At 41.0% G+C, this 14849-nt stretch overlaps 1 protein-coding gene across 1 annotated transcript in view; it reads right to left on the reverse strand.

Moving 5' to 3' along the window:
• Window positions 1–5171: 5171 nt before the first annotated feature.
• Window positions 5172–14849, reverse strand: part of Pcyt1b (phosphate cytidylyltransferase 1B, choline) — a 62529-nt gene continuing 52851 nt past the window's right edge. The window contains exon 8 of the mRNA XM_077107276.1: window positions 5172–5384. Within this exon, the coding sequence (XP_076963391.1) occupies window positions 5172–5384 (213 nt within the window). The remainder of the gene's footprint in view (window positions 5385–14849) is intronic.

A 14849-nucleotide genomic window follows, 5' to 3' on the forward strand; every position in this document is an offset into this window, starting at 1 on the left:
ACTTGATGGTTTCTAAAATAATTTGATCACTGGGTACACCTATATGTGTACAGATTGTCATATTCTGTCTGAAAAATGTCCTGATGGCAGTCTTATCTGACATCTCCTGCTGAAAACCTGGAGAAGTCCCTTAAACTTTCAATTTCAATAGCCAATGAGTACTCCAACACAATGTGTGGAATGGAAACACGTGGAAACATTTTTTGTAGTGTACCTCTTCCAAGGAGTTCTGTCTATTAACAAAGGTTAATTCTCTTTGCATCAAACATCAAAGTTCTTAAATATGAGTTTTATCATAGCTTAGAATTTGCTATTTTCCCCTGGAGATTATGTCTGAGGTATCAGAAAAGTCAAGAAAAACCAATTAACTTTTGCTTTAAATACAATCTGTCAAGATCATGTTTAATCTGTATGAAAAGGCCAAATAATGTGGTCTATGAATAACAGGTATTGTTTTAAAATGTATTCCCTTGATCACTACATCCCTAGCTTTATTTATTCTAGAATCCAGGCTAGTATTAGAACTATATTCACTTCAAAGAGCTAAACCCCTCCAGATGGTGATAATGGAAGCTCCTAAATTGAGTGAGGGGAGGGCATAAGCACACTTTGCAGAACATCAACATCTGCCTTCATTGTTGACATTTGGGCATGACTTAGCACCTCCACCTCCATCTACCTGTCTCCAGCTGATCAAAGGAGATTCCCCCCCACAAAAGGAAAAGTATTAAACATGGCCACTTCCCAAACTCTAGGTACACATTAAGTATTTTGTTAAGTGGCAAAGTAAGAAAGGTAAAGTCTGAGAGTCTTTTATCTTGATGCTCCCATTATGGAAGTAAGATCACCAGTAATGCTGGTTGTGGAGACCCCAGGCACTGGAGGACCACCTCTCCAGCTTTCTATTCAGTGAGAAGTAAGCACTTTCTCCTGGTCACACAGAGATAGCATGATAGCTTCAAGAAGCTTGGGAGCAATGCATAGAACTTCACAGCCAAAGGAAACTTCAGAAACCATTTCCTCCAACACTCTCATCTTACAAAAGTAGAGACCAGAGAAGTGAAGTGGTTGGCCAAAGTCACCAAGCAAGTGAGTAATAAGACCAACAATCTAGGTTCCCGACTGGGCTTACCACATGACTTTCCCTCCAGGTGGCTCTGTGCAAGTTCACCTTTTTTTTCCCTCTCTCCAGAGTTTTTAATGGGTGCATTATTAACTTAGCTTTTAAATCAAGATGTGGAGCATTTAGCAACTTCAAGACTTGGCCCCATTTTGCACAGTATAGTCAGATCCTTCTGAGTGCTGGAGCCACAGCTGGACAAAGCCAGCCAGAGGTCTGGGACAGCTGCTCCAATGCCTGTATTTTTCCACATTGAACTAGAGCTTCTAAATGGGCACACAACAGCAGCACACTCAAGAAACACAACAGGCAAAAGTGCAATTCTGCATCCCTTTATTTATAAACAAGTTGGGAATGCTGTGTTTGGGAGCAGGAGTGGGGATGGAGAAGGAGTATGGGGAAGGGTACTGATTCCAGTAGTTCACATTATTCAGCACCAGAGCAAATGCTTGGGCATTAGGTCGGGCTTTAACCCAGACAAGTCATCATCGTCTTCTTGTCTTATTATATGTACAGCAGAGTCTTAAGTATGTATGCTCTTCTTATGGCTTTGTCCCCAGACACATTGCAGTGACACAACAAAGAAACTAGAGAGGCGTCTAGAGAAAAGGAGAATTGCAAATGCCTCATAAGCTATTTTTTTTTTATCAGACAGCCAGGACAAATGCTGCATGGATGCCTGGGAAACAGGCACATGTCTGCTAGTTAGGAGCTCATCTGATTCAGCTGAGCCAGTGATGCCATTTTGCATCTCTCCCTGGGGTATGACTGGGTGCCAAAATAAGTCCTGAAGATGGAGAGAAAACAAATCTATGCTCTTCCTGTTCCCCTCCCCTTCAAGGATGAAATCACAGCCTCTAGGAGCTTAAAACATGGAGAAAGGTTGAAATTCCCCAGCTGTTTCTTTCACCCAGAGCAAGTCAGTAGTTAGGCTCCATCTGTCTTGCTCCTCATGAGGCTGGCTTCCCTTTGCCTTTGTAAGGTCCTGGCACACTGGAGTTTGCTTGCCAGAAACAGGTCATGCAGTGTGACTGTGGTGTTATAATTCTACCCTTGTTTAGTTGGAGGAGGGGTCAAAATTTGATTTCAGGGTTCCTGTCAGGAAGATGTGGAAGCACTGAAATGTGAAAGGCTGAGAGGCAGGGACTCGCACCTGATGCCACCTGTGCTGCATGCATATCCACTGAGCTTGGAGGTATGTAATAGGAACCTTCCTCCTTTGCCTATTAGGGGCCAAGTTAACCCTGGAAAGGGAACAGAAAATACTGACCCTCCCACTCCCACATTTCTTCACTCCCATTTTTTCCCATCTTCATAACCTGCCCCATCCACAATCCTAAACTGCTCTCATCTAGCTCTTTTCAGTCTGAAGTTTCCTTCCATTTCTACAGCAAAACAAAATCTATTTTCTTGCTTTTTGTAACTTCTGTTTACCTCACTAAGTTGGTAGCATATTTACTATATTTCTTACTCCAGCCTTAACTTGCTCTTGGCCATGACTGTTGACTGGATGGCCCAAACAAAGGACAACTCCAGTTCCTCCTGGGTGCAGGGCAGGTGGGGGTAGGGGCTGGGAGAGACTGAGAGATGGCCAAAGATCAACAAAGTTTGGATGGCAGAAATGTTCCCATTCCTTTCTCAGTAGACTCGTGGTCTTAGGAAGGAGGGGAGGTGTTGTTAGAGGTTAGGAGGATGAGATTTAGAACCCACTTATCAGTTGTTGGGGCCCATCCCTGTAATATTCCAGATTATTAGTCATTTCCCATAATTGGCAGCTATGGTGGCACTATCTGATGAGTCACATATGTGGCACCTGTCAGTATGCTGTGTAAGGCCTGCAAATTTATAGTCAGACTTGTTTATCAACCACATACTGTTTGCTCCAGAACAGGACTCAGTTAGAAATGGATCTACCCACCCTGGGACATGGAGTCAGAGCATTAAAAGGCCTCCTCAAGAGAGTTTCACCTACAAAATGAGGTCCTGACATAGTTTAAGAGAGTGGATGTTCTTTATCCTCCTCCTCTCTCTCTAGGAGCCTCTTTTCACTTTCTTAATTCTCACCTTGTTTCTCTTTTCTTGCCCAGTTGGTCCCCTGGACCTTTCACTGCTACAAGTATCAGTTGTGAATTGACAGGCATACAATACATGCACAGTATGCCCTGGGGGCATGGTGGAAGGCAAAGGCCAAATGGACACAAAGGAAGAAAGGAGCCCTTGCTGCTCTCTGTAGAGTATGCTCTGGGAGGGCCTTAACTGCAAAAAAGAACTTTACTTCTCAAAGACCAAGTTCCTGCTCGCCCTCTGTCTTGCTTGAGTGCTTTACAGAGTTCTGGAGAAAACCAGGAACAAGGATTCCAAGCCAGCTTAGCAGCATAGTTTTGCTTTCCAACAAACACCGCTAGTCTCCAGGTGGGCAGGGAGGTAGTTCGACCCCAACACAAAGGGGAAAGACATGCCACCTTTTCATCAGTTGCCCCCAAAAGACTGGCTCCCAAGTCCTCTGAAAAGGGGTGCTTCTGTCACAAGAGGTGCTGGGCTCTGCCCACAAGTTGCTGGTTGGGGCCTCTGCTCAGTCAGATCCCAGCTCTGCCTGACATTACCAGGATAATGAGGCAATATCTACGTCTGCCCAAGAGTTTGGTTCTAAACCTTGATTCTACCTGCTCATTTCCTACATGTGATAAAGGAGCAGTAACTTCAGACAACTCTGTAGGAATCTTAAGAGTCTTCATCCCATTTAACAAAGCTATAGCCAGCAATAACTAGCCATTCAAAGAACTAGCCCATTGTTCTTCGAAAAACTCTTCAGAACTTGCCTTCACCCCAAAATGTTATGGGAGGCCATGAGAACAATAATAATTTCCTGGTTGGGACAAAATATTTCTACAAGAATCTGGTATGAGCTTTTGACAAAGTGCCCAAGTCACAAGGGAACCAGATGGTTCTTTAGATAAGGATTTCAGCAGGCTATTAGGGTGGAGAGCAGGAGAGGAGTATATCATAAAATGCCACCACCACATATTCATATTGCATATGGTATACACCCTGGGGTGGCATATTTGGAGCATACACAGAACAGATACGTGCAGGTAGCACCCCCTATCAGTATACTATGTGTTTGGTACATCAAACTGTTACTTGAGGTCTATGAAACTGTTAACTGGTCAGAAATGGGAAGAGCCATTCCATAGTAGCATCCTTTAAGGAGAAGCTTCGAGAGATGTTTCTCATCTGCCAAACTTGGAGCCAAAGCAAAGCAGCTCCTCTTTTTTTATACAGGATGTTTTTCCTTGTTGCAGTTTCCACCGATTAAGGTAATTTCTGGAAAACAATAAAGTCACACCAATAATGAGAAAGTACAGCCAGGAGCACATCAGGACTTAGGTGGAATTCTCCTTGCCAACACTGTCCTCTGAGTGAGAAGTTAGGGTTCACACTAGATCACCTTTTATATCTGATCCAAAGCAAAGTTTTGGCTCTGAGCCATGGTCCCGGCACTGGAAAGATTTGATGTGTTGCCACATCAGGTCTTAGTGGCTGCACTGAGAAGACTGGAATTTGTCTTTAACATGACTATTTCGGAAGCACTTTGCCACCTCTATTGGAAACAAATTTATTCTGGCAGAGCTTGGGTGGTAGGAGGCAACGTGCAAGGCCCTTTAAAGAGCCAAAAGTAGCAGGTTGAGGAAACAGCCGCTTCCACAGGTAGTTTACTTGATGGGGATGGGGGCATGGATCAAAGCAGAAGTCACCCTACTCAGTGCAAGTCTCCCTGGGTGCTCTGCTCCTCTCTTTAGCAAGGTTAAACTAGAGTGATTCTAGAGGAAGCTAAGAAGGTTTATGGAGGTTCTCCAGCTGGAAACCTCCATGCTGAGCCCAGCTGGGCCATGTGGAAGATGAGGGAGAACAGATCAACCTTCCCTTAGCAGAGCTCAGGGCTTCCCTATTGAGCTGTAGCTCCCATGATTCTTCCCCTTCAAACACCACCCAGGCATCCCCAGTGCCCCTCCCCCTCCTGTGTGGTGTGGCTCTTGCCTGCCAGCCACCTTTACTTCTCATCCTCATCCCCCTCACTCATGCTGCTGATGGAGGCTGAGGCTGCTTTGGGTGAGGAGGGAGGTGAGGTTTTGATCGGAAGCCACGAGAAGGTGGGTGATGGGGAGCGGGAAGGGGACCGGCTCCTGGTTGGGCTGCTCACAGGGCTCTGCTTGGGTGATAAGGCTTGTAGCATCCGGCTACTCCTCTCCTGGAACATCTGCTTCTAGAGAGAAATTTGAGAGAAGGTGTCTGTTAACGTAGCAGTCTCAGGTGGCAGCAAAACAAAAAGGAAAGACACCACCCCAAAACACCTGTGCCCACATCATAGACTACATTCCATGTTGCCAAAGACCATGAGTGGTAAGGAATTGGCCAAAATTCTGAGCTAGAGAGATGCTGATACATAAGATTACAATCACTGCTAGTTCTTGGGATTCTTTCTTTTCTTCAGTCTACACAATTTAATTGAGTATCTATTTTTTAAATATTATTTTCTAGTTGTAGTTAGACACAATACCTTTATTTTAATGTGGTGCTGAGGATCGAACCCAGGGCCTCACACATGCTAGGACCTCACACATGCTCACTCTACCGCTAAGCCATAATCCCACCCCAAAGTATCTATTATTTGCCAGGCAAACAGTATTGGAGGGGCAGGATAAAATAAAACAAACATCTCTGTCCTCATGGACTTAAGGAGGTATCCCATAATAAACAAAATATTTGGTATGTCAGATGGAACTGTGTCTGTGAGAATAATAAGATGAGGATATAGCAAGTAGGAGTAGTCATGGGGGGCTGCATTTACAAATGTGGTGCTCAGGAAAGGCCTCCCTGAAAAAAATGTTATTTGTGCAAAGACCTGAAAGCGATGAGGGAGAGATTCTGTTGAGTAGAAATCAGGCAGAAATCTCCAAGAATGAAGCATAGTATGCACTAGGAAGAGCAAGCAGGCCTTGGGGTAGAGTGGGGTCTGCTGGGTGGGGAACAGGATAAGGGAGGGAGTTAAGGGATCACCAGAGAAGTAGCACAGAGCTGTGCTGCTAAGTGTGTTGGCAGCTATTGTGGGAACAGTTATCTTTTACTATGAGAACCACAGGACATGTTCAAGGGGAGGAGGGAGGCCATCATGGCAGCAGTGGAAAGAGCTAGTGGGAGAGGAGTGTGGGAGGGTTTGGGAGTTATTAGGCTGGTGAAAGAACAAAGGATTATTTTATGTAGGGCCTTCTCTGAGGAGAAGAAAAACCTTTGGAGAGTTCTGAGCAAAGGAATAACAAAATTTGCTTTTGTCTTCTGAGAACCAATCTGGCTGCTGTGCTGAGCATAGACTTTAGTGAATCAAAGGCAGGAGCAGCGAGACCAATGAAGAACAGACCATCTCAATAAGAATCCAAGGTTATATAGCAGCTGGCCCAACGGTGATAGTGGTAATGATGGTGAGAAAAGGTAGGATTCCCACTATATTTTCTCCATATTTTCATTAAGGTATATTTATTTCACCTTGCTCATGCACAGTTCTATGAGTTCTGACAAACACAGTTAGGAGACTATCAGCATGATCAAGGTGTAGAAGAGTTCCATCAGCCCTCAAATTCCCTCATGATCTGGTAGTCATTCTCTCTCCCCACCTCTGGCAACAGATCTGTTTTCTGGCCCCACAGTTTTACCTTTTCCAGAATGTCATCAAAATGGCATCCTATAGTATATGGTCTGGCTTTTTATTGAAGGATAAGTCAATGGGACTTGCTAACAGACAATATGTTGCTCATAGGAGGGTAAGAAATCAAGTGATTCCAGTTTCTGGGAAGTGGCAATGCTATTTGCTGGGGTAGAGAAGAATGTGGGGATGCTCCAGAGGAGGTTTGGTTGGTAAAATTGGTTTCCCAAACTGGGCCCTCAGGTGACTGTTGCTTGGTGCTTTCAGAAATGAGCCCTTCCCTGACACTGTCCTTCACCTTTCTGGGAAACTCAGTCCTGACCCTGAGTTCCTGCCTGCCAGGCCTCCAGGTGCTGAGGAGAAGAAAAGGCCATGTAGGCTTACATGGCCTCCTACCCTTTGACTGATGCTCAAATCCCCACTCCCAGATGCTCCATTCCACCACCTTCTGAGGGTTCTGCCTATGGTGGCTGGGGTCTTTTGATTGCTCACAGCTGAGCCTTGGCCCCAAAAAGCTCAGTCCAATCTTTTCATCCTAAACTAGCCCTCAAAGCCAATTTTCCTACAGATTGAGTATCTTTCATCAAATGCATGGAACCAGAAGTGACTCAGATTTTGAGTTTTTAAAATTTTGGAATATTTGCATATACATAATGAGATATCTTGGGGATGGGACCCAAGTCTGAACACAAAGTTAATTTATGTTTTGTATAAACCTTATATACTTAGCCTAAATGTAATTTTACATGATACTTTTGTTGTGCATCTGTCCTTTGCCTGTGACCTGTCACATTAGGTCAGGTGGAATTTTTAACTTGTACATCTATTCAATGCTAAAGAAGTTTCAGATTTGGGGACATTTCAGATTTTGTATTTTCAGATTAAGGAAGCTCTACCAATACTAGCCATTTTAGACTTTGTTTATCATTTGGATTATTCTGTTCTGCAGATTATTATGCACATCTTCTGGGGCCTGGGTACTGCACAAGAAGAAGGGGATGCAGAACACAAGAATCAAGCAGATGGCTATGTCTGATCTGGGTCTTTGATAATACACAGGAAAAGGGATTAGAGTTGATGGTAAGTTTGTGGGGACTGGTGGGGAGAGGACCAGCTTTCCAAGCAGAGGACACAAAGTAGAGAGTACTAAGTGCAAGTTGCTTGGCATGACTAGAAATTATGGGGTGACAATAGCTTGGGCCTGGAGCTCCAGAAGGAGGCTAGACTGCCACCCTAAGCTCCCTGAGAAGATGTTAATCAAAGGAGGGCTATGATCAGATTTGTTGTTTAGAAATATCTTTAAGCATAAAAGAAACCATAAAGAAAAATGTCAATGTTTGACTACATAAAAATTTAAAACTTTGAAAAAATATTATAAAATAAGATAAAAGGTAAATGGAAAACTAGGGGGGAAATTTTTGCAACATTTGACTAAAGGGACTGGGGATTTGGCTCAATGTTAGAGTGTCTGCTTAACAGGCATGCGTCTTTGGATTCAATCCCCAGCACCACAAATAAATAAATAAATACTAGAGATTATAAATTAAAAATAAGGTAAAAACCATAATAAGAAATAAAAATAAAATAAGAAATAAGAAATTAAAATAAAATAAAAAACAATAAGAAAGGAATATGGGGTTTTCCATATGGTAATCACAAAAGAAATTTATAAATGAATTCTAAACATGTTCAGAGTCACTGATAATCAAACAGATGCAAATGATTGTAATGAGTTGTTTATATATCAGATTGCTAACTTTCTTCAAAAAATTGCAATGGCTTGTGTTGATGGATGAGGGCACAGAAAAAGTAGGAGGACAACACAGTAGCATCTTTCTTAGGGGTAATTTGGGCAATAGGTGCAAAAGCTATTTTTTTTCTTTCCTGAGAAGATAATCAGAGATCTATGTGAATGTATATTGTTTATATGGATATTCAGTGCAGTGTCATAACAGACAAAACTGCAAACAAGGCTCAGTGGTAGAGTACCCACCCAGTGTGTACAGGGCCTGGGCTCCATTCCCAGCACTGTGAAAAAACAAACAAACAAAACAAAAACTCCCTAAATAGGTTAGAGAAATCTCATATAACTCCCAGATGAAATACTAAGAAGTTGAGGAAAATCAGGTTCTTAAAAAGTATTTAATATGAAAAAAATGCTCATGAGCAATTATAAAGTAAAAACAATTTTAGAATATGTTCTGCATGATTTAAATGTTGTAGAAGTAATGTATATAATGAAGAAGGAAAAAGATATGGGTGATGAGACAACAGGTAATTTTTAGTCTCCTTTTAGTCTTTATTTTCTAATAATTCTACAATGAATACAATTGGCTCTTCATATCTGCAAGTTCCACATCTATGGATTCAACCAACTGTAGACCAAAAATTGTACTTGTGCCAAACATGTACACATTTCTCTTGTTATTATTCATTAGACAATATAATATAAGAAATATGTATATAACATTTACATTGTACTAAGTATTATAAGTATTCTAGAGATGATTTAAAGTATACAGGAGAATTATATAGGTTATATGCAAATACTACACCAGTTTATATAAGGGACTTGAACATCTATAGATTTCAGTATCTAAGGGAAGTCCTACAACCAATCCCTTGCAGATACCAAGGGTCATCTGTATATTACTTTTATGATCATAAAAAAAGTATATGGTAGGAGGGGGAGTGCTGGGGAGTGACACTGGCCAGTTTATATTGTTATATTGTGTGCATACATGAATATGTAACAATAAATCATCATGTACAACTATAATGCACCAATAAAAATGTGGTAAGAAAACAAAACAAACAGTCAGAAAGTGTATGGTAGGAATACAGAAAGATAATGCAGATGTCTTGGGCAGGGAGATGAAGCAGAAGGGCAGACACCACAATAATGATGTAGGTGAGAAAATATTAAGACCTCAGGTACATCATCAATTCCTTCAGGCTCTCATTTTTCCTTCCTAAGCTCTAGCCCATCACTTTTTAGAGTCTCAAGTTTCCTCTAGTAGATATAAGAGATGACTTGCTGATCACTAAAATCCTTTCCAGATTTAAAATTCCACATGCCTATGAATACACCAATTATTTACCTTCCATTAAGGGCACTGATAATTCTGCCCAAAGACATCCAACTCCCCTCAAAATCAAATAGAAAAAAAATAGTATAGTACAACAGCATTACCTTATATTAAGCCCATTTATGAGACAAAATCAAATGCCAGAAGGATCTGGTGGCCTATTATTAACAGCAACATTAAAAAAAATCCTTGAACTTCTAGCAGGCACTTTAAAATATGTGTTTTTATTACTGTAATCTTTAAGTATATTTTTAGTGGCAGCCATTAGCCCTCCTGCTGTTAATGGATTGTCACCATTTCCATTAGAAACCCACTTTCTAAGAAATCTACATCTTGTCTACTCTAGTTTGAATCAGACTCAGAAATGAGAATATTCTGCCTAAGGGAATGAAGGAATTTGAATCCTTAATGATAAACAATGGTGTCACACATCATAAAATGTGATATCCATGCAAAACAACTCCTGGCCTCGATTTGCAGCCTCTCTGATCTGTTTCTGGTACATTTTGAAGGGCGGTTCCCCTGCAAAGGAGCTGAATTAAATCGGATCATGAGACAGTTTGTAATGAGCTTCCTGGGAAGAAAAGCACTTTAGAAATATAACAAATAATGAAGACCATGGCATGGCATTTTCAAAGAGAAAAGGTATTTAAATTCAGTCTTTTACTGTATTAAGAGGTTTCCATTTATAAATTTTCCCCAAGAAAATAATCCCATTTATAGTCCTGTCCATATGAAAGTAATTTTCTATTTCCCTCCTACAAAGTTTTTCCTTTTAAGAAGTACTTAACATCTAGTGAGGCAATAAATGTCTTGACAAATGCCTTTAAAGGTTTCAGTATTTCAGATATATTCTGGCATGTCTGCTAGAAATGAAAAGTATTGTAGTATGATTGGTTTGAACCTCTGGTAAGCAAGATAAACTCAAGGAGAGAGAGGAATGGTGTTTCAGTTCTGGCCAAGTTCATAAACAACATCATCAACAACTAACCCTTACACAGTTCCTGATGTGCATCTGGGTGCCAGGCACCATTATAAGGGCTTTCAAGTGTGAACTAGTTTAATTCTCCCAACAGCCCTAGCAGGCAGCTAAGCTTCCTTTCCCCATTTACAGATGCTGTAACTGAGTCCTAGAGATGCAAAGGAACTTGCTACCAGCCAGGAAGTGAGTCCATGCTCATGACTACCTCTCTTGTAATTAGCCACTTTCATAGTAAGAAGCTTTTCATGTTTACCCCCATCTACTTGTGCATTTGTTTAAAGATAATTTTGTTTAAGCCAACTGTTAAAAAGTCCCAAGTGAGAAATCTATCTCAGATCCACAGACTTCATTTTATATCTCCTTTCTCAAAATCAAAACAGTATTTGACCTCTTTTTTTGAGGGTGAGGGTACCAGGGATTGAACTCAGAGACACTCAAACTCTGAACCTCATCCCAAGCCTTATTTTGTATTTTATTTAGAGACAGGGTCTCACTGAGTTGGTTAGCGCCTCACTTTGCTGAGGCTGGCTTTGAACTCATGATCTTCCTGTGTCAGCCTCCTGAGCCACTGGGATTACTGGCATTTGTCACTGTGCCTGGCTCAAAACAGTCTTTGAAATTAGCAGTGCCTAAAATTAAGATGGCTATTATAAAAATGAAATAAAATGATAAGTGTTGGTAAGGATATGGAAGAATTAGAATTTTTGTGCATTGTTACTAGGAATATGAAATAGTGTAGCCACTGTGGAAACCAGTATGAATTTCCTCAAAAAATTAAACATAGAATTACTATATAATCCAGCAATTCCATCTCCATGTACATACCCAAGAGAATTGAAAACAGGGACCCAAACAGATGCACATAGCACCAATGTTCATACTAGTATTATCGACCATTTCCAAAAGGTGGCAACAATCAAAATCCATCAACAGAAGAATGGATAAACAAGAGGTGGTACATATATACACACAACGGAATATTATTCAGCCTTTAGAGAGCTGCTACAATATTGGTCCAGGCTACAACATGAATGGGCGTTGAAGACATTATACAAAGTAAAATAAGCCAGACACAAAATGACAAAAACTATGATTCTACTGATATAATACAGTATACCTAGACTACACAAATTCACAGAGATAGAAAGTAGAATGATGTTTGTCAGGGGCTAGAAGGGAGTTTTTAAGAGGCACAGAGTGTTTTTGTTTCTGTTTGGGATGATGAAAAGGCTCTGGAGATAGATGGTGGTGATGGTTACACAACAATGCGAATGTACTTAATGCCACTGTAATCTTAAATCATTAAAATGCAAATTTTATTATGTATATGTGTGTGTGTATATATATATATGTATATATATATATATATGTGTGTATATATATATATATATATATATATATATATATGCCATGATTTGTCAAATTAGCAATGGACCTCACATTATGTAAATCTGTTCTTTGTAAAAATGGACATACACAGTCCACTTGATTAAAAGGTAATCTCATAGGGCTTGGGTTGTAGCTCAGTGGCAGAGCGCTTACCTAGCATGTGTGAGGCACTGCATTCAATTCTCAGCACTGTGTATCAATAAATGAAATAAAGGTCCATTGACAACTAAAAAATATTAAAAAATAATAAAGGTCCATCAATAACTAAAAAAATATTTTTAAAAAGGTAATCTCATATATCAGATGATGCATGCCTGCTTGGTTGGCATAGGATGTATCATTGATTGGACTGGAGCAAGAAGAGTTTACTGGTCTACGATGAATTAAAAACTTGCTCCTGACTTAAAAATATTCTCTCCTGGTGCTCAAGGAATGAGTCTGTATTTATTTGCATGGTAAAAATCAATTAGAGGGGCTGGGGATATGGCTCAAGCAGTAGTGCTCTCGCCTGGCATGCGTGCGGCCTGGGTTCGATCCTCAGCACCACATACAAACAAAGAAGTTGTGTCCGCCGAAAACCAAAAAATAAATATTAAAACACTCTCTCTCTCAATCTCTCTCTCTCTCTCTCTCTCTCTCTCTCTCTCTCTCTCTCTTTAAAAAAAATCAATTAGAGTCATTTAATTTTAAACAGGAATGAATTCTGCCTTCAGAGTTAATGAATGAATACAAGGGCAGCTCATTCAAAATAATACATAATATTTTTAAAAACAGCATATGTGGTTGAGTAGCTGATATTTGAATAGAATGTATTTTCTCTGAGAAGTCAGATATTTGAAATAAAAACAAAAAAGTTTTGCTGGGAAGACCATATCCCCAAATCAAACGCCGAATACTGGGTCAACATCTCCTGACCTAGGTTCCTTGACCCTCAGTACTAAGTACTACTTTGAAAAAGACCCTTCGTTGAGACAGTATGTCTTTCATAAGCACACCCACCAAAGAGAATTAATACTGTGTCTCTGTTGGAAAGGTGCTATAGTTTGGGTCTGGAATATCCCTCAAAGGCCCACTTGTTAAAGGTTTGGTCTCCTGCTCATAGCACTAATGGGAGGTAGTGGAAACCTAGTGGGAGGTCTTCCTGTCACTGGGAGGAATCCTCAAAGGGAATTCTGGGACCCCCTTTCTTCCTATTTCCCTTCACTTCCCAGCTGCCATGAGATGAGCAGCTTCCTTTACCACATACTCCTGCTATGATGTACTGTTTCACCACGACACAGAAACAATGGAGCCAATCAACCCTGGACTGAAGCCTCCAAAACTGTGAGCCAAAATAAACCTTTCCTCTTTTAAAGCTGATTTTGTTACAGTAACACAAAGCTGACTAACAGAAGGCTTCCCTTTGCCATTCTGGCTAGGTTATAGGATACTTTCTGAGTATGAGTCAAGACTACTTAGAATTAAGCAAGCTGGGTGCAGCAGTGCATGCCTGTAATCCTAGAGCTCAGGAAGCTGAGGCAAGGAGGATTACAAATTTGAGGCCAACCTAGGCAATTTAGTGAGACCCTGTCTCAAAATTTAAAAGAAAATTATATATATATAAAGGGCTAGTGGTCTAACTCAGTGGTAATGTCTCTGGGTTTAATTCCTAGTACGGGGGGGAGGAGGAGGAGGAGGAGAGGGAGAAGAAAGGGAGGGAGGGAGGGGAGGAGGAGGAGGAGGAGGAGGAGGAGGAGGAGGAGGAGGAGGAGGATCAAACTGGGAGCAATTGCACATGCCTGTAAGCCCAATTGCACATGCCTGTAATTGCATATGCCTGTAATCCCTATTTGGGAGTCTAAGGCAGGAGGATTGAAAGTTCCAGGCCAGCCTCAGTAACTTAGTGAGACCCTATCTCAAAAATAAAAAGGGTTGGGGACATAGCTCAGGAGTAAAGTGCCCCTGGGTTCAATCCCCAGTAGAAGAATGAGAAGGAGGAGAAAGAGAAGAAGAATCAACAAAAGTAGTTGAATAAGTAGAGTGATGAGATTGGAAAACAACAGCTTGTACTTTCATAATTCACCAATCAAACTGAATAAGTGGGCAAAGATAATCCATTATAGCATTTAAGACATACAAAGATTGCTTGCTTTAAATTTTCAGAAGCCATTGTGGCTGACAGCCTCCAAGATGGCCCCCAATGTTTCTACTTCCTGCTATTCACCTCCTTATGCAGTATCCTCCCACAGTGGATAAGGAGCAAATTCAAATATTCCCTGGAGCCAGGTGGGCAGCATAAATGTGTGAGTCAGGTAGGGGGACAGGGAGAAGCTATGGGGAATGAGGTGACCATGAAAAAGTAGAGAAGTTCATGCCCTCTCTAAAAGAAACTTTAAAATATTGCTGAGAGCAAAGCAAACTAAATCTGCCTATTGAGTTTAATCCACCAAATACAAAAATGTAATCCGGCACCATAAGCAATGAAAAACTAATGGCATAGAAGAAGGTTCAGTCCTCATCATATCCTTCGTAAATGCTAGAAGGTTCTGTGAATGGGTCTATCTCACACATCCATTCATTCATATGTCCATT

The sequence above is a fragment of the Callospermophilus lateralis genome, chromosome X (genome assembly GCF_048772815.1).
Source record: "Callospermophilus lateralis isolate mCalLat2 chromosome X, mCalLat2.hap1, whole genome shotgun sequence".
Taxonomy (NCBI): Eukaryota; Metazoa; Chordata; class Mammalia; order Rodentia; family Sciuridae; genus Callospermophilus; species Callospermophilus lateralis.